The sequence below is a fragment of the Vulpes vulpes genome, chromosome 12 (assembly GCF_048418805.1).
Source record: "Vulpes vulpes isolate BD-2025 chromosome 12, VulVul3, whole genome shotgun sequence".
NCBI classification, from domain to species: Eukaryota; Metazoa; Chordata; class Mammalia; order Carnivora; family Canidae; genus Vulpes; species Vulpes vulpes.
This window is the reverse complement of record NC_132791.1, coordinates 157,595,832-157,618,251: the sequence shown is the minus strand read 5'-3', so window position 1 is coordinate 157,618,251 and position 22,420 is coordinate 157,595,832. Positions and strand designations below refer to the sequence as shown.

General features: G+C 58.2%; 3 protein-coding genes across 14 annotated transcripts in view; 1 reads left to right on the top strand and 2 right to left on the bottom strand.

Moving 5' to 3' along the window:
- Nucleotides 1–3,116: 3,116 nt before the first annotated feature.
- PERM1 (PPARGC1 and ESRR induced regulator, muscle 1) lies at nt 3,117–8,437 on the top strand. Of its 5 annotated transcripts, none has more exons than XM_072730907.1 (5): nt 3,117–3,354; nt 3,840–3,983; nt 4,339–6,461; nt 6,991–7,116; nt 7,370–8,437. In XM_072730907.1, the coding sequence occupies exons 3-5, from the start codon at nt 4,463–4,465 to the stop codon at nt 7,489–7,491; spliced, it is 2,247 nt and encodes a 748-aa protein (XP_072587008.1). In that variant the 5' UTR covers nt 3,117–3,354; nt 3,840–3,983; nt 4,339–4,462; the 3' UTR covers nt 7,492–8,437. The 5 variants fall into 5 exon arrangements, with proteins under 5 accessions (XP_072587008.1, XP_072587007.1, XP_072587009.1 ...); XM_072730908.1 differs by having other exon boundaries at nt 3,255–3,354; nt 3,814–3,983; XM_072730909.1 differs by having other exon boundaries at nt 3,277–3,354; nt 3,840–4,237.
- Nucleotides 8,419–17,075, bottom strand: PLEKHN1 (pleckstrin homology domain containing N1). Of its 5 annotated transcripts, none has more exons than XR_003236264.2 (16): nt 16,073–16,296; nt 15,872–15,971; nt 13,008–13,154; nt 12,827–12,907; nt 12,630–12,702; nt 12,215–12,342; nt 12,001–12,132; nt 11,746–11,826; nt 10,999–11,074; nt 10,745–10,893; nt 10,484–10,633; nt 10,147–10,287; nt 9,839–9,979; nt 9,487–9,607; nt 9,147–9,195; nt 8,419–9,061 (listed from the first exon to the last, which is right to left on the bottom strand). XR_003236264.2 is itself a non-coding variant. In XM_026007070.2 (16 exons), the coding sequence occupies exons 1-16, from the start codon at nt 16,153–16,155 to the stop codon at nt 8,946–8,948; spliced, it is 1,857 nt and encodes a 618-aa protein (XP_025862855.1). In that variant the 5' UTR covers nt 16,156–17,075; the 3' UTR covers nt 8,419–8,945. The 5 variants fall into 5 exon arrangements, 3 of the variants coding, with proteins under 3 accessions (XP_025862855.1, XP_072587015.1, XP_072587016.1); XM_026007070.2 differs by having other exon boundaries at nt 9,487–9,696; nt 16,073–17,075; XM_072730914.1 differs by having other exon boundaries at nt 9,147–9,243; nt 9,487–9,696.
- Nucleotides 17,075–22,420, bottom strand: part of KLHL17 (kelch like family member 17) — a 5,809-nt gene continuing 463 nt past the window's right edge. The window contains exons 2-12 of one of the 4 annotated variants that reach the window (XM_026007068.2): nt 21,700–21,959; nt 21,491–21,612; nt 21,136–21,357; nt 20,608–20,724; nt 20,196–20,409; nt 19,746–19,890; nt 19,494–19,661; nt 18,978–19,066; nt 18,796–18,869; nt 18,410–18,591; nt 17,075–17,996 (exon numbers count right to left, since the gene is read on the bottom strand). In XM_026007068.2, the coding sequence (XP_025862853.1) occupies nt 17,768–17,996; nt 18,410–18,591; nt 18,796–18,869; nt 18,978–19,066; nt 19,494–19,661; nt 19,746–19,890; nt 20,196–20,409; nt 20,608–20,724; nt 21,136–21,357; nt 21,491–21,612; nt 21,700–21,959 (1,822 nt within the window). In that variant the 3' untranslated portion in view covers nt 17,075–17,767. Of the gene's footprint in view, nt 18,047–18,409; nt 18,592–18,795; nt 18,870–18,977; nt 19,067–19,493; nt 19,662–19,745; nt 19,891–20,195; nt 20,410–20,607; nt 20,725–21,135; nt 21,358–21,490; nt 21,613–21,699; nt 21,960–22,420 lie in introns of all 4 variants that reach the window. The other 3 variants (XM_026007067.2, XM_072730913.1, XM_026007069.2) reach the window with 3 other exon arrangements.

The window sequence follows — 22,420 nt, the reverse complement described above, 5'->3', positions numbered from 1 at the left end:
TCAAAGAACAGAAAAGGGCCACCTGGGTGGTTCAGCGGTTGAGCGTCTGCCTTCGGCCCAGGGTGTGATCCTGGGGACCTGGGATTGAGTCCCATGTCGGGCTCTCTGCATGGAGCCTGCTTCTCCTTCTGTCTGTGTCTCTGCCTCTCTCTCTCTCTCTGTTTCTCATGAGTAAATAAATAAAATCTTTTAAAAAAGATTTCTGTTTATCAAAAGGCACTGTGAACAGAGTGACAAGACAAAACTGAGGGAGAAGATATTGATAACACAGAGTCAGCCCACAGTTTATGTCCAGATGCTCAAGCCCTACAGATCAATAAGGAAAAGGCACATAAAATGGCAGAAGCATCAAGACATACCTTCACAGAAAAAGACATGTGAATTAACACTGCCATGTGGCTTGCATGGAGCCTCTAGAGTGCCAAGGTGACTAAGACAGTCAGTGCGGACGTGCAGCACACAGACTGCCCGAGTGTGTCCTGAGGTCGGAGCAAGTGCACAGCCATTCAGGAAAACTGCTGGGGAGTGTCGTCTGAGGTTGAACACGCACACCCTCTGCCCCAGCCCTCTGACCTCTCCAAAACCACGCACAGGTTTTCCAAAAGAAATGTTCTGGATTGTCTGTAGCATCATTATTTTTAATAGCTGCAAAGTGGAAACAACCCAAATTTCTATCCATGGAGACATGATGCAGAGACGTGTACATTCACACGTGCTCCACTCTTGGGGGAGAAGCTGACAGCACAACTCCTGACATGCCTCACTCCAAAGCATGGTGAGGCTCAGAGGAGGCCAACTATGAGATCATAGAAAATATACATATTGGTTTCTGCTCTCCATTCCCGGTACAGAGCTATTGAAACCTTATAAATTTGTAAGTGACAAGAGTACCGGGACCATCATTGGTTCTAATGAGGCAATTCCAGGTGGGCTCTCGGATAGGAATGATCATCATAAAGACCAGCCCCCCATCTTCCAGAGAGGGGAGAGGGGCTGGAAATGGAGTTAATGAGCCATCATGCCTATGTGAAGAAGCCTCCAGGGACACCTGGGTGGCTCAAGGGTTGAGCTCCTGCCTTCGGCCCATGGCATGATCCTGGAGTTCTGGGATCGAATCCCACATCGGGCTCCCTGTAGGGAGCCTGCTTCTCCTTCTGCCTATGTCTCTGCCTCTCTCTCTCTGTGTCTCTCATGAATAAATAAATAAAATCTTAAAAAAAAAGGAGCCTCCATAAAATCCCAACAGTATGGGGTTCGGAGAGCTTCCAGGTTGGTGAACATGTGGAGAGCAGCCCCCTGGACAGGGGATGGAAGCTCCATGCCCTTCCCACATACCTCACCCTATCCATCTCTTCTATCTGGCTGTTCACCTCTACCCTTTATCGTATCCTCATACAATAAACTGATAAACCTAAGTCAATGTTTCCCTGACTTCTGAGAGCTGCTCAAGTGAATTAATCGAATCCAAGGGAGAGGGCTCATGGGGAACTCTGGTTAGTAGCCAAGTTGTTCAGAAGTTGTGGATGACCTAAGGACCTGCTGCTTGTCACTGGCATCTGAAGGAGGGGTGGGGTCTGTCTCCAGGTAGAGGGGGTCAGAACCACGTTCAACTGTAGGACACCAGGTTGGTATCAGAGAGACAGAAGGGAAGAGTTTGTGTGGGTAGTGCTGGAGACTCGGAGGAGAACAATATAAGAAGGAAACTGGGTTTTCTTTTTCCACAGACACAGAACAGTTCTTAGGGTACAATTCCACTTGTATAAAGTTCATTACAGGCCAGGCTAGCCAGAGGTGCAGGGTGGCCAGGGGGCAGATACCAACAGGTGGTGCCCCTCCTGGGTGGATATGGCAGCAGCTACCCCTGCGCTCATCATTTGCACCCTTCCTGCACGTGGGATATGCCACCTAGTTTCCTGGAATCAAAGCACTCCAGCCTCTCTCATCCTGTGTGTGAAGTTGATCCCTCCATCATCACCCTCGCAGCCTTGGCCCTTGCCGTCTCCCACCCAGTGAAGCTTGTCCCTCTGGCCCTTGAAAGCCGTCTCTGCAGAGAAGTCTCCAGCCCCTCCAGGGCAACTATTCTCTCCTCAGGGCTTCCTTCTTACATTATGTTGCTGTCAGAAATGGTCTCATTTACCTATTTGTTTAGATGTCTCCTAGCCTGGAATCCACAGGGACCTGCGTGGGGATAGCCAACATCAGCCCCAAGATCAGGATGGCTTAGAGAATGGCTGAGAGTAGGGGCTTTGCAACCCAGCTCTGCCATGTCCCAGCTGTGTGGTCGTGTGCCAAGTCTCTCGCCCTCTGTGTGCCCCCACCAAGCTCCACCAACTGTGAAAAAAGAGTCCTTCTTGTGACCCCTCTCAGGATAGACAAGTTTTAGGAAAAGTGCTCATAAGGGCCTGGAAGAGGAGGTAATATTCCAGAGGCCCATCTCTGAGTCCCTGACACACTTGGTGGCTCTATTCTTAGTGGCTGGTTCACCCTGGGCGCGGGGGGTAGGTGGGGGCAGAGTGGAGTATAGGAGGGGTTGGGAGAGTGGCGCAACATCAGACTCCCTTTCTTGGAGGATTAGACTCTGTTCTGCTACCTCCTTCTTGGGCCCATTTATAGGAGCCTAAGTCAGGAGAGAAGCTGGTGGGGAATAACCCCACTTTCCACCCCTGAATCCTCCTAACCCTCTCTAGAGGCCCAAGGCCCATACTCCTTGGGCTTTCTGCAACCAAGAGCCCTCAATGATCCCACTGATCCCTTGAGCCTCACTGGCAGTTTCAGTGATGCTGCTGGAGGAGGGGCCAAGGAGCCTCTTGAGGCCAGAGGCCAGAGGTGCAAGCCTTGCTCCACCCCTAGTCAGCAACACCTTTAGGAATGTTCTGGAATGGTGATTTTCCACTTATCACTCTGCAATCCTCACAGGTAACAGGGAAAAGCCCTAAGACCCAGAAGGGCCTGGGTTGGTGGAGAGAGAGAAGATGGAGCTGCTGGCAGAGGGCCTGAGGTTTCATAGCAGGTGGGCCTACTTTAAGAGGAAAGTTCAGCCTGGGCCAAGAGATGAAATGCAGAGTGGCCTTCAGCTTGGAAACGGGAGGCCCGTGCAGGACTGGTTGCAGGTCAGCATTCTCTGGCCGGTATCTGACCTGACTAGGAAGGCGTCCCTCACAGAGCTGGAAGCGCCTCAAATGCCATCTATTTGTGGCCTGGACCCTGACGGCTGGCAGGAGACATGTGACCTCAGGGATGGAGTATTTTTGGTCGTGGGGGTGGGGCCTGCGTGGTGAGCCCAGCACCATGCTGCTCTGGGACAGGCAGCTCAGACGCCCAGCTCCACTGCCCTGGCTGGCCACAGGGGCCCAGGTATGACATCGTTGGTTTCTCATCCCCCCGCCCCAGAAGTCCTAAAGTCAGACAGCCCCAGAGGGGCTTCCCCAAGGGCCGGCAAGGAGGGCAAATTTCAGAGGTCAGGAAGCCACAGTGCTCTGGTCTCAAGGCATCTTCACCTCAACACTGGCCTGGCCAGAGGGACCTCCCACCTCCCTGGGTGTGGTGGTAACTGACCAAAGGCCAAAGAGCACTTCCTGTAGGAGGCTGAGACATTAGGGGCTCTCCAGAAGTTAGGGTCACCTTTGTTCCCTGAGCTGAGGCAGAAGGAGGGAGCTCTGCCAACTGGGCAGGTCTAGGTCAGGGGCACAGGCTTTGAGGATGGCCCTAGTGGTCCACTGGGATTTAGGAGGCTCGTTTCTGTTCTGAGACCTCTTGGCTAGGCAGGGGGCAGAATCGGGTGCTCCCTGATGACCCTGGGTGGGCTCTGGCCAGCACTAGTGTGACCTTGATGATCTCAGTGGATGCCCAGAAGCCTGTCCCAGCCAAGGCTGGTGGAAGGTCATCACCAGAGACTGGTCACCTGATGGACACTGTGGCCCCTCCTCCATGGCCAGCTGCCACCTGAGGCATCCTGGGACAGACCAGGGCTGACCATCATTCAGGTGAGTGACCAGTGCTGAGACTCCCAGTGAGTGACCCTTGAAGTGGGCTTTGCTGTGTGAAGTTTACTTTGGTCCCTGCAACTCCCGAGGAAGTTTGAAGAAGCGGAGCTGACCCAGTGGGATAGAAAATGCTCAAAGACCACTTCTGCAGACAAAAATTCACCCACAAGGAATCCTATGTTCTTAGTTCACTAATCTAAGCCCTCTGTGATTCTGGAATGTAATGATACATCGTCACAAGGTTATCCCGGGGGGTGAGTATGGACCGTGGGAGCTGCAGGTTTCTAGTCTGGAGGAGGCTCAGCTTGGGAGCAGCTCAGCTTCCCTCAGGATTCCCTGTTTTGCTTTCCTTCAGAACGCAGATGGAGTGCTGGGCCCTAAGCCAAGGAGGTGGGGGCCCCCCACGAGTGTATGCTGGTTGGTGCCTGGGACCTGCATCCACGAAGACCCTGCCTGGCCTGGTGCTCTGCTGATCTGAGATGGAAAACTTCCAGTACAGCATTCAGCTGAGTGACCAGGATTGGGCTGAGTTTTCAGCCACAGCTGAGGAGTGTGGCCTCCTCCAGGCCAGCTTGGCATCTGGGGATGAACTCTTGTCCAGTGACATTGACCAAGGGGACAGGAGTGGCAGCAGTCCCCTTGGGCCTCCACCCCTTCTCGAAGGACAGCCGGGCTCTCAGGGGAGGGGCTGGCCCAGCTTCAAGAAGGAGGACAAGGCAGCCACCCGGCCACTGGTCAGCAGGTCTTGGCATGAACCTGGCTTGGCCCTGGGGGCCGATCAGCAGATGCCCAGCACGTCCACACTGTCAGAAGCTTTGCTGTCCCTCGGATCTGACGCCGCCCCTCCAGGCCAGAGCTCGTCCCTTCTAGGGCCAGTGTCTTCCAGAGACAAGATGCAGAAGCTTCTGCAGGGGCCAGCCTCCCAGGGCCCTGCCCCTAGTCCCTCTGGCGAGCCTCCTCAGAGCTCTGAGTCTCCCGGCTGCAGCACTGCTCCCCAGAAGCCCCCTGGTAGCCCAGGAGCCCTACCATGCAGCCCGAGCCGAAAGAAGAGGCGCTCCGCTGGAGCCAAGGGAGGCAGGTGCTTGAGCACCCCAGACTCTGCTCGCACCCAGCTGGGTTCCCTGCTGCTTGCTGATGTCAAGCCCAAGGAGGATCTTGGCCTGGCTGGGTCCAGGGGGAAGGGTCTCTCCGCTGAGACAGCAGAGCAGACAGCAGGAACCGGGCAGGATGAACTGGGTCCAGACTCTGCAGGAGCCCCTGCACAGGTGACCAGGCAAGGAACAGATCTGGATCTGTCTACACCTGTCCCTACGACCGAACAAGGTACAGACCTACTCAGAATGACCCCTACAGCTAAGCTACATACCATGTCCACACCTCCCCAGGAGACTCATGCAGATATCTCAATGGCTAAGTCAGATGTAGCTCTGTCTACACATGCCTCCAAGCTTCAACCTGACACACCTCTGTCTACACCTACCTCCAAATCTAGACTGGACATGGATCTGCCTATGCTAGGCCCAGTGGTTAAGCTGGAGGTGGATTCATCTACACTTGCTTCGCCTCACTTTGTTTCCAAGGCCCAACCTGATGTAGGTGTGTCTACACCCCCTCCCATTCCCCAGGCTGGGCCAGACGAGGTGAAGGTGGAGGTTGCCCCAGTGGCCAAGTTGTGTTTGAGCCCTGTTGTGTCTCCAGGAGGACCCCAAGAGAAGCCCAGAGAGGAAGAAGCTTCAGCAGGTACCCCTGGACATCACTCAGGGGAGCCCCCACTAGGCCCTGTCCAAGCACCCAAGAAGAAGAAAGTGCGATTTTCCATGGCTGTGCCCAGTCCTGAGGAGCCAGGTTCAGGGGACACCTCACCACCTTCACCAGCCACAGCCCAGCCCTCATCCCCCAGGACCACAGTGGGGGCCCGAGGGGGGCCTGGAGCCTGGGATGCCATGGCTGTGGGGCCCCGGTCTCCGCAACCTCGGATCCTCAAACACCTGCCTCCCCCTTCGCCCTCTGCTTCAGTGGGGCCCAGGCCCAGGAGCAGCTTTGCAGTGACCCTCCCAGAAGCCTATGAGTTCTTGTTCTGTGACACTATTGAGGAGGAGGATGAACAGGCTGAGGAGGAGGCAGAAGCTGGCCAGGCCTTGGCTGAAGTACAGTGGCCAGACACGTGTGAGTTCTTCTTCCAGGACTGTCGAGCCCAGAGGTCCGGGCCCCGGGGGAGCCACTCTGTGGCCCAGCCCCCACCAGCGGAGCCTGTGCCTGCCCCTCCCCCTGGAGACCCTGTGCCCATCTCCATCCCCGAAGCCTATGAACACTTCCTTGGAGAGGACTCTTCAGGGGGCCTGCTGGAGCTGGCTGCCTTTCTCCAGCGGCCGGCCACTGAGCACGCCAGCTTGGTCCCCTGGGGAGTGGGGCCTGGCACCCTACCAGAGCCCAGCCCAGCCACAGCAGAGCAGCTCAGTCTGGCAGTCAAGCAAGCAGGTGCGTGTCGCGTGGGCCCCATGGGCTGTCCAGGGCCTGGGAACATACTGTCCAGGGAGTTCAGCCAGGAGGGCCGTTGGGGAGAGGCAGGCTAGGACCCCAAGTCATGAGCCGGGGGAGGGGGCTTGGGGATGATCTGGGAAGGATGGACTAGCCTACGTCGGGCAGACTAGGCCAGACACTGCAGCCACTCAGGGATTTGTGCCCACATGGACCATCATTCTGTGTTCAGGCCCAGATGAAAGCAGAGCCCTGGTCTCTAGCCTCTAGCGTGGTAGACACAGGGACAGCTTCCCTCAGGCCTTGCTGCTGGCCAGGTCAGACACAGTCCCCCTGGAAGATATTTTACAAACCAGGAAAAGGTACCTCAGAGGCAACTCGCTCAAGTCAGCTTGACCCAACCCTGCCACACGCTATTCTGTGTCTTGGGGCGGAGGTGTCCTAGGGAAGATGTGACTTAGACAGCATGTCTAGGATACAGGGGTCTGAGTGGAGCGGCCAGAGCACAGAGCATGCTTTTCTCTCCTAGGGGAACCCCGAGATCTTCTCACCTCATTCACCTTCAGCCAGAATGACATGTGCTTGGTGTTTGTAGCCTTTGCTACCTGGGCTGTGAGAACATCAGATCTCCACACCCCAGATGCCTGGAAAACAGGTTTGGGGGCCCTGAGGGAGGAGCGGGCTGGTGCCCAGGGGTACCAGTGGTTCCAGCCTCACCTGCTGGGCCAGCAGGGATGAGGGGTGCATGAAGAGGCAGATCTCCCTCTGACCCTGCTCCTCTCATTGCTGACCCACTCTTCACCTGGCTGGCCTGCTCTCACCCTTTGAGGGCCAGGCCATATGCAGGTGCAGGGTGGTGACCAGGCCAGAATGGAGCTGGCACTTACAAGGCTTTGTTTCTCTTGCAGTCTTGTTGGCCAACATCGGTACCATCTCTGCTATCCACTACTTCCGCCGGCAGGTGGGGCAGGTTCGCCGCAGCCGCAGCCACAGCCGCAGCCGCAGCCGCAGCCCCAGCCCCAGCTCTTAGAACATAGTAGGCTCCGTCCAGGAAAACACAGGACAAAGAAATGGCCACAGGTGCTGAGGATGAGATGCTGCCCTCAGGTCTTGCCCTTTGACCCCTGTGTTCTATGGCATCTAGGAAGGAGCCAGTGTCCTTGGTCCTGCTCCCTTGGATTCCACCCAAAGTTCTAGCCAGAGGCTAAGGTGAAGGCTATGCTCCACACGTGGAAGGAAGGAGATTCCCAAAGGCTGGGTGGGTAGGTGCTAAGCAAGGAGCTGGTCAGTAAAGTGTCCAGATTAGCTAATAAAAACATAGGGTGCCAATGAAACTAGAATTTCAAACATGCAGTATTTGAGATGTATTTGTACTAAATTATGTGTGGTTTATCTGAAATCAAACTTAACTGGGTGCCCTAAATTTTATTGGGTCATTTAGTTAGGGGGCAGAGGCAGGATAGGGCGTTGGAACTAGAAGGTATCAGAGAAGCAGCAAGGCCAGCTGGAAATCTGGGCAGGGGACAAGAGTGAGGAGACTGAATGGCTTTCGGGCTTGGAGGGGGTGTCCCAGAGACTCTCTGCCCTGTTGACAAGTGGGCTGGGGTAGTGAAAGCCTCTAAGGCCTCCTTGGCTCCTGCCTAAGACAGTGAACAGGTAGGGTGGCTCCAGTGGCCCCTGCAGGGTGGGGGTCTCTAGGGCAGAAGCTGGAGCCCCTCCTCTGGGGAACCCCAGATGAGGTGCAGAGACAGAAATATGGTGGTATCAGATAAAGGGATTGGACATTTGGGATTGTCCCAGGGCTTTGAGGAGATGGGGCAAGAAGGTGGGTGGGAGGATGGTGGTAGCAGAGCAGTGGAGGCCACCAGGCTGGGTGCCGGGTGAGCATGTGTATAGGGCCCCCAGGATGGGGGACGCCTGACTGCTGAGAGGAAAATGCATGGACACACAGCACAAATAAAATCTCTTTCTTTCTTGTTCGGTCTCTTGTCAGTTTCTCCAACCAGACTCAGCCCACCGACATTCACCCTGAATACCCTTCTGTCTCGGTCATGTCTCAGGCTTTGCTGACCACCTGCCCTTATGCTCTCTGACCCTCACTAACCTGACTGTTCAGCCCTCTGACCTTCACACCTGCACCGTTCTCCCCCGCCAGGTAAAGCCAGCATCTAGTGGCCTCCTTCAGTCCTTCCCTGGAGGAAAGGTGGAAGTCTGGTCTGATGTGGGTACAGCCCTGTCGCCAGGCCATCTTCAGTATGAGGCTGTCCTCCTGGCCTCTCCAGAGCCCAGGGAAACTCATAGTTCTGGAGACCCCTTCACCCTGCTGGGATCAGACACTGACTCAGCATTGAATGGCAGTCAGGTATTGGATGCTGGCCAGCCTGTGGCCTACAAAGAAAGAGCCAGGCTCTGTGCTCTGCTGTAGACCCCCACTCCAGGATCCATGCTGGCAGGTGGTTCTGAGAACCAGCTGCCCAGAGGCCATCAGATCCACTGGATGAGCCCCCCTCCAGCCTCAGGTTCTCCTCGGGGCCACCGCTGGTGGGAGAGAGATGAAGCTTTGTCCAAGATGTTGTCATAGCTTGTGGGGGGATGGCCACCTGGTAGGGAGGACAGAGATGCATGTGTCTTCAAGGAAGCAGCACCCAGAGCTCCCCTCAGAAAGAGGCAAGGGCCCTCACTCACCTGAGGGAGGCAGCGGGGGGTCGGGTGAGACGTCCCTCTGAGGGGAGACCTGAGAACCCCAACCACGAGTCTGAGAGCTGAGCCCTGGAGGGGGAGACTTGAAGACCAGCCCATGAATCTGGCAGATCCCAGCCCTACATTTTCCTCCTGGTTGTACATTGTCCATTCCTGCCTCCATCCCCACCCCTGCACTGCCTCCTGTCCTTGGTCTTGGCTGGCCCTGTCTTCCTGTTTGCATCTCTCCTGCTCCCCCAGGGTCACTGAGGCCCAACATTATTTCCACCCCCACCCACCCACCCACAGAACCTCTTGCCCGGCAGGGGCGGAGGCGGCTACTCACATGCTGAGGGGAGCCCAGGTGTGGTGGCCTCCGGCCCTTGACGGAGCCTCGGTGCCTCTGGGAGGCTCTAGGCTGTGGGGCTCCCTTCTTGGAGAGCAAGTGGGGACCGGAGGGTCTGGAGCTGGAGTCGGAGACGGGCACGGACACAGAGATGGAGGGGAATGGGCTCGAGGACTCAGGTCCTAGTGAGCTCTGCACTGCGCTGAGGAACTGCCAGGAAATGGGTGCTGACCTGAGGTCCTGAACCGGAACCTCCATGGAGCTGAAGGACCCTTGCCCCCAGAATCCTGACCTGAGCAGACTTCAGGCTGTGGACACATCCAGCCCTTTCTGTCACCCACAGGGAACTGACCTCATCCAGGCCCTGGACGTCTGTGATCTTGTGCTGGGAGTTAGCAGGTGGTGTGTAGGGATCAGCATAGAGTGGGGAGTGTGGAGTCCTCATAGGGTCATCTGGGGCCTCAGGGTGGTCCTCTAGGCTCTGCTTGCTCAGCTGCAGGCAAGAGACACAAGAGACAAGTTTCCTGGAGCTGGAGGTGGCCTGAGTCCTCCCTTCTCTATGCAAGAAGGCCTCTAGGTGGCTCCAGGACCACCTGGGTCTGAGAGATGGAGGCCCGGGTGGGGGCTGGAGGGAGAACTGGGTCAGTGTGCTGGGCCCACCTTGGTCAGGTCCAAGTACAATGAAGTGGCCAGGCTGCGTCCCTCACCCTGGGCCTTGCTCCTGGGTGACCGGCTGCTGCTGCTCCGTCTCAGCTCTGCCCTCTGCCTGCTGATGCCGGTGCAGCCAGGGTTGGCCTGGTCCTGTGGGTACCAAAGACCTTCCTTCTAGAAGCTTCCCTAGGGCCCTGGCCCACTCAATGCTCTGAGGCTGCACAAAGTTCCCTCCAGGTTCTGCTTGCGATACAGTACCATGGGACCCAGTTTCCCTAACACAAACTGTCCTCATGACCCCCTACCCTTTCCTTCTGCTGATTCCTCCCCACCCCCAGGTACTCACAGGTATAAGCTGGGCAGGGCAGCCTGCTGTGGATGTCACTGAGGACTCAGGGAGAGAGTGGCTGGTGTGGGTGGAGGGGGGTGCTGGGCACCCCGAGTCCCAGCTGGTTCGTCCATCTGAGGAGAGTGAGCCCCGGCCGCCACCCATGGCCTGGACAGCAGGGGGCAGGGAGCAGGGAGGTGAGACATCAGAGAGCAGGGCCTACCCTTCTGCCCAGGATGTGAGATATGGGGGCAGCCTCTCCCTCTGTTGATGCCTCACCTGTGTAGACACCCGCAGCCCCGGGAAGCGCTCAGGGCCCAGCAGTAGGGGGACTCCATCCCTGTGGGAGACAGTCTGCAGGCAGAGCAGCCAGTGGCTGTAGTCCTCGTAGCTGGCGCACACCACTCGGATAGTGTTGATGAAGCGGCCTGGGACACAGACGCTGTGAGGGGCCTGGCAAGCAGAAAGCTCCCTGCACGGCCTCACTGAAGAGCTGGTTCATGCCCTCCCTCCCAGGCTGGGCCTCTGCCCACCTTCAATCAGGAAAGAGCGGATCTGCTTCTCCTTCTCTTCCAGGTTGATGTGGATGGCGCTGAGTGGGAGTTCCCCCTGTGCCAGGCAGTGATGAAAGATGGAGCCTTAGCCTGGGCCCATACTTCTGTCTCACCCTCCAGAGCTGGGCTGGGCCCTCGGATGGCAGGCAGAGGGCAAGGCAGGGCTAAGGCTGAAATCCCCGAGGGAGGCCAGGGCTCCCTGTCTGTCCTGAGGGATCCCTTTACCCCTGGACTCTGGGTGGGGCCTTCATCAGCCAATGGCAGGCACAAGTGGAGGCTTCATTCCAGCCCCAGAGGACTCTCGAACATATACATGCACACACACACACACACACACACACACACGCCCGTGCATGCACACACCCCTCAGGCACCAGGAAAATGTCCACTCAAAAGTATAGGCCCCTCTCAGGGATACTGGGGCCCAGCACAAGAGTACCTCCCAGGAGTGGTTCTGCCCCCATGCCACCTCCCCACATGATAGTCCTGCTGGTGGTGGTGGACCCTTTAGGATGATAATGGGTGCTAAAGCACAGACCCCTCCTTGGCCACATCACAGCTGAGACAAGACTGACCAGGACAGCAGGCTGGGGGGTGGGGGGGTGGGGCCAGCAAACTCTGTCCCAACAGGCCCCGAAATACAGGTTCCTCCTGAGCCGCTGCCCTCTCCCACCTCCACACACAGGGCGTCTCCCTGGGGTGGGTCCACAGTGGGGAGGGACCCACCTTAAAGCAAAGGCCATCTGCTTCTTCGGAAAAGATAGCCAGAGATGTTGGGTACAGGACCAAGAGCCGGTCCCATTGCTCCTGTGAAGGGGTCAAAGGGCAGAATGGGGCCTCAACCAGTGTGTGTGAGGGCCTGACCCCACTTGCCTCCGAAACTCCCCATTTTCTGTGCCCTCCCCCATGTCTTCCCACCTACCCTGTGCCCCCATCTCCTCCCACCCCTGGGTACTGCCCCACTCCCACCTGGCCACGCACCTGTGAGGGCAGATGCTGCAGCTTGACCCTCGAAGCACAGATGGCACTGCCCACCATTTGATGCCCTGATTCCATCCGCAGTTGGGTCAGACTGTGCTGCAGAGTCCAAGGCAGCTCATCCTCAGGGGCACCCTGGGGAAGGGGGATCAGGGGCAGGCAGAGGATGTTGGCACAGGGGAGATAGGAAAAGGGCATGGGGGTTCCCAGCACTGACCTGAGGGGGTGCCAGGTGGCAGCGCTGCAACCCTCCCACGAGGGCTATCTGCTTTTCCAGGTGGAACAGCCAGTGGCCTAGCTCAGTCTGGCTGGGGCAGAGCACATGAAGGGGAGCAGGCAGCGGGCCTGGGGGTAGAGGGGTGGAGTGGGCTGGGGCCAGCAGCCCACAGGAAAGGCCCCACCCAAGGGCTCTGTGCGCACCCCAGGGCCAGGACCAACAGCCACTAACAGGGCCATATTCACAGCTCTGGAGGTCTCCTGCCCGCTGCCCTGCACCCCACCCAGCTTGGTAAATGCTCATGCACCCACTGGAGGAAAAGCCTGGATCCCTCAGTGCATGCAGGGTCCCTCCAGTGTTCCGAAGCCCAGCCAGAGTCCAAGGTCACTGAGCAGCCCTCACGCCCCCCACACACCTGTGATCTGGAAGGCATGCTCTCTGGACCCCTCAAGCGGGCAGACACTCAGCTCCATCAGTGGTAACAGCCCCTGCCAGAGCACATGCGGGGAGGGGAGGGCTGGGGGACCCCTAGTGGGACTTGGATACCCACCTCCCAGGAGGCTGCTCTCTCCCTCTACCCCTAGCCTCCTCCTTTTGCCTATTTCCCCTCACCTGGAAGGTGAGTCCTTTGGAACCATGGGCCTGGAAGTAGAGGTAGGAAGGGAACAACTCCAGGTAGCAGTCGCTGACGTCCTGGGGGAGAGTAGGGCTGCCGGTCTGAGGAACTGGGGGGCAGGGGGCAGGCCCCAGGCTGGTACCCGAGCACCCCCCACTTGGCCCAGCCTGGCCCCACCTGGCTATGTTGGAATCGTAGCTGGACCTTGGCATAGTGTATAACCTTGCCCAGATTCCTCACAGGTACCCTCCGCCGCCCCTTCTTGAACACACTCAGGAATGGCTGTTCCAGGTTTTCTCGCTGGCTCTCCAGGCCCCGGATGTCCTGTGGGGAGCAGAGCTCAGGGGAGGGGGCCTGAGCTGGGCCGGCTGCCCCACCCATACATATAGCCACAGTTCTATGACCCAAAGGTTAGGAACATACACACAGCATCATTCGTAGCTACGGCACCCTCATACACACTCCCAGCCTCTAATGTGGAGATAGTGGCAGCCTATACGCGTGAGCTCACTGTCTGTTAGTCATAAAACTGCACAGTCTAGAGCAGAGATGGTGAAGCCTGAACTCAACGGACATTCAACTCTTATTTTTGATATTTCCTAACTTGTAATACCTTCTTTTTGATTACTCAGCCTCCGAAGACTTGTGGGTCAGAGGATGTCTGAGGGGTGTCTGAGGGGTGTCTGAGGGAGACAATGCTCCAAACTCTCCCATGCCTCTCAGGTTGGCTATAAGTGTTTAACACCTGGGTCTCTGGGGGTAGGGGGCAATTTCCATGCAAACACTCCCACCAGGACCCATTTAAAGCTACCAGGACATCAGCTCTTGAGCACCCGTGCTGACTGCATCAGCACACGGCAGCAGGCCCCTCATCTCACCCACGGAGAAGGCCAAAGTCCTGGCAATGGCCCAAGGGGTCCTCTCGGATCTGCCCCTTCCCTACTCATTTCTCATATCAGCCATAGGTGCCTTGGGACCTTTGTACTGGCTATTCCCTCTGACCAGACCACTCAGCCTAACTCTCTTCTCACCCATCAGGACACTGCTCACAACCCACCTTCTCCATGAGGACCTGTCTGAGTAACCTAACATTCCAGCCTTCCTGACCCCTCTGCATACCTTTCCTCCTTTATCTTTCTCAAGACTCGCCACATCTGGCTTCTCATATCTTTTACTTATCACCTGGTTCTGTCATGGAGATGGGAACACCAAGAGAACAGGGCCTTTGTCTATCTTGCCCACTGGCGTACCCCCAGAGGTAGGCTGGGTCTGGGATGCACTGGGGGTTCGATGCTTGCCTGCTGAGGGGAGGGACTATTGGTGCCTACAAACATGTAGCCAATCCTGGCACTCAAAAGATCCTCTCTAATCAGGGACTCGATCATCAGACGGGAAGTCAGATGGGGATGGCTGATGACCTGACACCCTAGCTGGAAGAGCTGAGGTCTAGGGCCTCAGGGGTGAGTTGAGGAGGGGCCGTGCTCCATTTGGGTGCTGGCAGGGGCTGCTTTGAGGGCTGTTGAGCCCTGGCCAAGCTAAGCTGCCCCTTGGGCAAGCCCAGGAATGTGAGACCTTCCTGTCTCTGGGTGGGGCCTCCTGTACCCACACCCAGTGTGGCAAACAAGTCAGGGATGAGACCCACGAAAAATAGGCCATGGAGCAGGAAGGGCCATGAGGCTGTCCCTGTGGCCCAGGCTCAGCCTTAGGGCCCAGGGAGGAGGCACCTAGGAGCCTTGGAAATGCTAGTTCATTTGTATACGCAGAACCCACCACAGGGCAGGGCCTAAGAAGTGGCTTCTCCCCCAGCCCCACCTCCCAGCTTCCAACGTGCCTGGTCTCCTCTTCTGCTACTATGTTTGTGCCAGAGAGGACCACCAGGGCCACAACATCTCATGTGATTCCACCCGGTTTACACGATGTGTCCTGGGCTTGGACAGAGAGAATTGGGGTCTGAGATGCAGTCACATGGAGGGATCCCACTGCAGCCCAGCCAGACCCTGGACAGAAGTGCCCTGTCTACTTCTCTGAGGCAGCATACTTCCTCAAGCCAGCGCTTGCCTGCAGGGAGCCCTGGGACCTCAGCGGGCAGGAAAGGAGTCAAGCCTGGGCTTCCCAGCCTGATGGAAACAAGTTGGAAAGGTGGGCTCTGCAGGCTGCTTGGCTTCAAAGAAACAGTGTGAAGATGAGAGTGCAGGGTGGGAGCCCTGGCCCAGAGTGACAAATGTTCCTCCTTCTCTGGCTTGGGGTTAGATATTGGTATATCATTTCCCTTACATTCTAGGGCTTCTGCACATAGCAGAACCTCACCCCAACCCAATGCTCTCTAGGTTAGGGAAAAGGGATGGGAGTCCCTCCCCTCTTAGCTGACCCTCAGCCTCTCAGGAGCTGGGCAGTGTGAGAGGAAGCAGCATTCAGCTCAGAGGTGGCCTAGCATGTGGGAGCTATGTCCTTGCTGTGTGGCTTTAGTAGGGGGCGGGGGGAGGAGGAGACAGTGGGCTCCTATGGAATGAGGCAGTGGTGGAGGCCCAGACACCCCGGGGGGACAAACCAAGGCCTGGAGTGAGTGAGAGTCTGGCTCACTGTTCACCTGAAGCCCCTTACTGAGTGATGGCAGCAGGTAGAGGTTCACAGCCACACTATCAACACAACAGCCATGCCCACACAGCAACACGGATATAAGTGCTTGGTCCATCTCGAATGTGCCTGAACATGCAGGCAGACACCCGGGTATGGCTATGAGTGGAAAGCCTGGCCATGGTGCCCCCTCCAGCGTAGCACAGGCCTCCTGCAGGCCCCGCCTGTGGCCCGCCCCTGCTAGGTGCTCCTCACCCCACTGACTCAGTGTGTCTCAGTTTCGCTCTCTGCTCAGACTTTCGGCCAGATGAGCTCCCCAGGGCGGGGCAGTGTCTACTTCCTCACTTCATTCTGGATCGGATTCCCCCCAGCCAGGCTGGGTGAAGATAGGACAGGTACACACAATCACACAGAGACCACCGCCACCGCACCCCTGTGAGCTGGGACACGCCCACCCGCCTGCTCACCGTCCCAGGGATGTAGTAGAAGATCTTGTCAGCAGTGGCGTCCTGGTCAGGACCGGCCTCGATGCCAAACAGGCCAGCCAGCTTCCTTGCGCCATCCTCTCTGGGGACAAGGGAAGGGGGGGCTCACAGCCTGGCCCCCAAGGCAGACTGAAGGACGTCCCGTGACCTAGTGACGGAGGCTGTGCCCCGCCCTCCCCTCACCTATTTCCCTTCAGCGAGGGCTTTCTGGAGAAGGAGGCCCGGAGCCTCCTAGGGGCCTGAGGGACGCAGTGGCTGTTTCCCATGGGTGGCGGTGGCAGCGGGCCCAAGTGGAGCAGGACGACGGGTCTGGGTCCCTCTGTACTGAGCCTCCGGTCCTGCCTCCCAGGCGGAGCTCTAGAAGTCCTGCCCTTTCCTTAAGGGCTGGACGGGGGTGGAGCCTTCCTGGGAGGGACCTGGCCCTTACCTGGGCCCAAGCCTTTCAGTTCAGACCTGGGTCCTGCACACATGCAGGCCAGGCTGGAGTCAGGGTGCAGCGTTAGGGGGAAATCTCCCCTGGTCCAGCCAAGAGCACCCATCTCAGTCTCCAATCTGTGTGGGAGGAGCCTCAAAGTCCAGGTTTGGAAGTAGTTGGCCTGCCTGTACTCAGGCTGGAGTTGCCTGGGGCTGGAGCTCCATGAGCCCAGGGATCCCTCCCCCTAATACCACCCCTCCCCACAGAGAATACACATCCTGTTTCCACCTAAATGCCACAGTCTGAGTCACCACTGACTGTAAGGAGGTGTGTGCTTGCTCTCAGCTGCTGAAATAGAAGTTTGCAACTTTGGGGAAGGGGAAGCCAGGACCCTCCCCCAACCTCTCCAGCTTCAGCCCAAACCTCACCCCAGGCCAAAGTCCAAGGAGACCACAAATGTCCCGGGTGTACTCAGAACCATCATGGTGAAGCAGGGATAGTCCTGTGCACATACCCTGCTCTCCAGAGCCCGGAATGAGATGGGACCACGAGGGCCTCTCAGGACCAGGGTAACGGCAAATCACATTCCTGGCTGGGTGCTCGTCCACAACATCACAGCCCTGACCCACCCGGACATGATGATGCTGCCTCAAAGCCCCCAGATGCCAAAGCAGAGCCTCAACCCAGCTGCACACTTGTCTCCAGGCCCTCCTGGTCACCGCAGACAAGACCCCAAAGGGTGGAGATGTACACTCAGCCTCAAGCCCACAGAGCCCAAGAAACATGTTTATTGTTCAAGTTGGCTCATATTGCTGTGTGGGATCTGTGGCACGCTTGTGCTCAGCTCAGTGCAGGATCCAGAAGAGACACCATGCCCACAAGAAGGAAGCTTGCTTCATGCCCTTCTTGGGAGCGTGCCTGGCTGGGCAAGGTAGGGGTGCTATGCTAAGCCCAGGCTAGAAGGGTCTGCACCTGCTCAGAAAACCCCCACCCCACTAACCCTGGCCTGCTGCTCTGCACCTGTCCCCTCAGTCCCTCCAGGTCTACAGAGTTGGAGTTCACCCCTGACCCATGCGAGATTCAAGTGTCCACACCCATTGCTTCTTGATGCCCCCAGGGGGACAGGAGGACACCTGGAAAGGCAGCTTGGTCCCAGAGACACAGGACACTTCAAGGGGAAACATGTAAACTAGTAGGTGCTGCACTGCTCATCGACCAATAAATAATAAATAAATAAACAAACCAGTAAGTAAATAAATGGCACACACGTAAACAAACACTGAGAAACGAACACAGACATGGACAGCCTCGACGCAGAGAGACAAGGACAGACAGGGCAAGACTTTCCTGGTGGGGGGGCCGAGCATCCTGCCCCCGACACACAAGGCGCTGGGGCCCGCCCTGTGGGGCTTAAGGCATGTGGGAGGCCGGGGGCCGGGCCTCAGTGCAGTCCGCGCCGCGGGTCAGAGGCTGGTGGACGACACGGACAGCGTGGGCGAGGAGGGCGGTGGGAAGTTGAGCAGCTCGAGCACGGCCACGCCCACGCTGCTGCGCCGCGTGAACATGCAGGACGCGGCCACCCACTTGTTGGTCCTTGGGTTGTACTTCTCGATGGAGTTGAGGCTAGAGCTGCCGTCGTTGCCTCCCACGGCATACAGCCAGCCGTCCATGGCCACCAAGTCGTGTGTACTCCTGGGGGTGGAGGAGGTGAGCCGTGGGGGCAGGGCCGCGGGAGGAGCCTCCTGGGGCAGGAGGCGGGAGTGAGCCATATGGGTGGTGCTGTGGGAGGAGCCTCCTGGGGGCGAGGCGGGGTGAGCGGTGGGGGCGGGACTCTAAGAAGAGCCTCCGGGGTGGGGGCGAGCCATGGGGGCCTTGGGCGGAGCCTCCTGGGGAGGGCGGGGCGGGGGAGTGAGCTCTGGGGGCGGAGACTACAAGAAGAGCTTCAGGGGCCGGGTGGAGACCTGCAGCGGGCGGTGCGGATGCGAAGCAAGGGCATACCACGACGCAAGGGCATACCACGAAGCAAGGGCATACCATGCAAGCCAGGCCTGAGGCCTTAGGACCTCTATTTCAGTCCCTGGTGGGTGGTAGTGACAGGGGCGCACCTTCGGATGTTCATGGGTGCCACGCTCTCCCAGGCACCGGCCTTAGGGCTGTATCTTTCCACAGAATTGAGACAGCTGGTGCCATCATTGCCGCCGGCCACGTAGAGGGCCCCTTCCAGCACCGCCACCCCTGCTGAGCTTCGTCGGCTCAACATGGAGGCCACGGGGGTCCATGCGTTTACCTGCAGTGAAGGGGACCAGCTGGGGGCAGACCCATCAGCAGCCTCCCTCCTCCTCCACGGGGGAGATCCCTACTCCAGAATAGGCTATCTGTGGGACAGAGGTGGGACGTACAGGGCTGATCTTCTGGGTAGTGTGGGTGACTAGGGTGATGACCTCAAGCAGCTCTTAGGAAGGGAAATTCACGTGATTAGGGTGTTTCATACCTGGGGCTCATACTTCTCCACAGTTGCCAGGTGTGATGAGCTATCATAACCACCCACAGCATATAGGTTCCCATCTGTGGAGAGTCAACATGCCCGTGGTATGCCTGCTACATGCAGGGTCCCCCAGGGTGGGGGCAGGTGGGAGTAGGGTAGACATTACACAAAGCAGGCCTGTCACCTACCAAGCATGGCTACACGTACATATCGCCTCCGGGTGCTCATGGCAGCGATGGATGTCCATGTTCCCGTCAGAGGGTCATAGCGCTCAGCACTGTGGATACCAGGCCTGTTGCTGACCTTGAGCAGTGGCAGAAAGGCTGCCCTGGTCCCAGGACCTGCCCTCCCCCATGGAATGATTAAAATCCCGAGCTGGGCAGTCACAGAGACTGACCCCAGAATCCCACTGGAGCAAGAAGTAGACCCTCTGGGTGGAGACACAGGCCACTAGCTGGCTGCCTGCATGATCCTGGGCAAGTGTCCACATGGTCCCCAGCCCCTGGGCTGGTGGAAAGACCTTGAGAGGAAAAGAAGGGGCAGCTGGGCTGGTGCACATGAAGAAGCCCAGGGCGCCCTGGTGACTTGAGTCAGGTGGGATCCCTCTTCACTCCCCTCAGGCATGATCTCTGCAGTCCTGATGCAGCCACACCTGCAGCCGAACCAACCCCAAGAGGCCACCCGGCCCTGACCCCGGCCACTACCTGTTGAGGCAGGAGGCCCCATCGTAGCCACCAGCTGCATACAGGAGCCCGTGCAGGGCAGCCACACCCAGGCAGCTGCGCCTCGTGCCCATGGACACCTCGGGCTGCCAGGTGTTGGTCACAGGGTCGTACGACTCTACGGTGGCCAGGTCTGAAGTCCCATCGTAACTAGGGGAGGGGTCCGCTGCCGGTCAGGACTGGTCCAGTGGGCATATGCTAAGCCCCTGACCCAAAACCAGCCTCCACACTTACCCACCCACAGCATATAGCCGGTTCCCAACTGCTGCCACACCCACTCGGGCCCGGCGCGTGGACATGGAGGCCACCACGTGCCAGCGGTCAGTGCGTGTGTCGTAGGCTTCACAGTCCCCATGGATGGCGAATAGGCTCCCACCACCTAGGAACAGGGAGGTGACGGGGCAGGACAAAGGACCCAGGGAGGCAATGGCTGTGGGTCTCTAGCACAGCTTAAGGTCAAGAGTGATTATGGGCTCCAAGGGTGGGCAGAAATGGGGACTGGTTAGTGGGTCACACCACACGGGGTCCTCCATGGGCCAACAGAGGAACAGGTGTGGAGTGGGTACAGAGTATGACCAGCAAAGTGTGATGTAGCCTCAGGTGGGGCTCAGGCCAGGGATGGGAGGGGAGAGGGAGGCCATGTTGGGGGGCCCAGACATGAGACAACATAACAGGTGAACATACCCACAGCAAAGAGCACCGGGCCAGCTCCCTCACAGCGCCGGGGCCGTGTACGGCTGGTGCCCAGAACGCCCCTCTGCTCTGGTAGCAGGTGGAACTTGAGGGCCTCAATAAGCAGGTCCTTGCAGTCAGGATGGTGCCTCACCAGGCTCTCTGCATCCACGTGGCCCAGCAGGAAGTCCCGGCTCAGCAGGGGCAGGCGCACACACTTCATCAGCTGGGGTGCAGGGGTGCCATGGTCAGGCGGCAGGCTCCAGTGAGGAGATCCCCCTCAGACACCCTGGACCCTTCTTGAAACATGTGTCTGCATCACTCCTGTGAGGGGGTCTCTGGACTGAGCCCAGGTGCACCCAGGCCCTCAGCTACTGTGTATCCCCTCCTAAGCACAGCAGGCCTCCCTAGGTACTAGCCTCACCCTCGGGACATGCTGCCTCCGAGCATCCACGTCATGTTTGACCCAGCTCAGGACGGCACGGTAGACATCTTCCTCTGAAGGCACGTTCAGGCTGTCGCTAGAGACCAGTTCCAGCACCTGGGGGTGGGGACCCTCAGATCTGAGATCTGGGGAGGCTCTTGGGGGCCCATGGAGCCCTGAAGGTGCCCAGGAGGGAGAGTCCAATGGGGAGCCCAGTGTTCCTATGAGAAGGGGCCAAGTGGGGTCAGGAGCTACAGATTCGGTTCTTGGGGATATAGAACCAGGGACTGGAGATTGTAGGCAGGGATGTGGTCAGGATAGGATCAAAGTCAAAAGCTGAAGGCTTAGGTAAGTCAGGAAAAGGGGATGAGGCAGGGGTATGGGGGTTGGGGAGGGCAGGGGATGTGTAATGAGGCTGGAAATAAGGGTTGGGGGGCAAATGGCCAGGTCTTTAGAGTTAAAATGAAAGGAGTTCAAGGGCTGGGTCTGGGGTCCAGGGTCAAGGCCATGCCCCAGCTGGCATGTTACCTGCTTTAGTGGCAACAGCATGAACTCCTCAGTCTTGGCCACATCCACGAAGTGCTGCAGCACATACCTGTGTGCTGCCTTGAGCAGGTCGCTGCATGAGTGCGTGTCAGCAAAGCCCCGGATGCCCAGACAGTTGGAGGGGTCGAGCTGACTCAGCAGGAACTTGCAGCAGGCGTCACGGACGCCATTCAGCTGCAGGAGACTGGCTGCTGGGAGCAGAGTCTGTGGGGTGAGAGGAGAGAGAGCGCCACAGGAGCAGGGACAGGGAAACGGGACGTGAAGAATCGAGGGGACACTGGGAGCTGAGGTGCTGGGCTGGGCAAAGGTGTGCGATTGTGCAATGAGGCAGCCTCACCTGCACGTTTCCTTCGCCCACCACAATCTCAGCAGTGTACGCAAACTGCACCAGCTGGTCCAAGGCCTGAGGGTCGATGTCATGCAGAGTCACATGCGTCTGGCGGCTTTCACTCATCTCATCTGTGGGGACAGCAGGTCAGGCCGGTCCCTGCCCTAGGAGATCGGCGGAGCCCCCCGTGTGCCCAGACTGGATGTGGCGGTACTTGCTTGTGAACATGGCGTGGAAGTAGGGGCTGCAAGAAGCCAGCACCACCTTGTGTGCTCGGATCTCCTTGGCTGCCACGTGCAGGACGATGTCACACAGGAGGCCACGCTGCCGCATGCGGCTCATGGCCACGAAGGCATCATGGTAGTGCCGTTTGGAATTGTGGGACACAGTGTGGCCCTCACGGCTCAGCAGCTGCATTGCACCCTCCATTGGGGCTGTGGGCCGGGCCTGCCGAGGACGTGCACGCTCTGCCTCCGGGCTGCGGACGGGCAGTGCCAGGTCAGGGTGTGCTCTGCAGGGAGCTGCTCGCCCAACCCCTAACACCTAAGGCAGGGCTGGAGCACCTTAGAAGGCCACCCCTCTCTCTGGCAGCCCATACCTGGGTTCCATCAAGGACCAACCGCCACCCCCTCCCCCTAACTCTTGTCCCTCATACAAGGGAGCCTTCCTTGGAGTCCAGCAAAACCTCTCCACCCCTGCTCCTTGCATGGGGTCCAGTCACACACCTGATGCCAAGGCTGAACATATCCAGCTTCCTCTGCCAGGACCTCTCCTGGCACCACACACCCCTCTGCCCAGGTGCCCCCATAAGAACGGGACTTCTGTGCCTGTGACTCTTCTCCATCTGTCACTGGCCACCCTTCCCGTTACCCAACAGTCAGTGTCCTCAGGACCGGCTGGGCGCGAAGGACGCGTGCCAGGTGTAGGACAGCTCTGAGA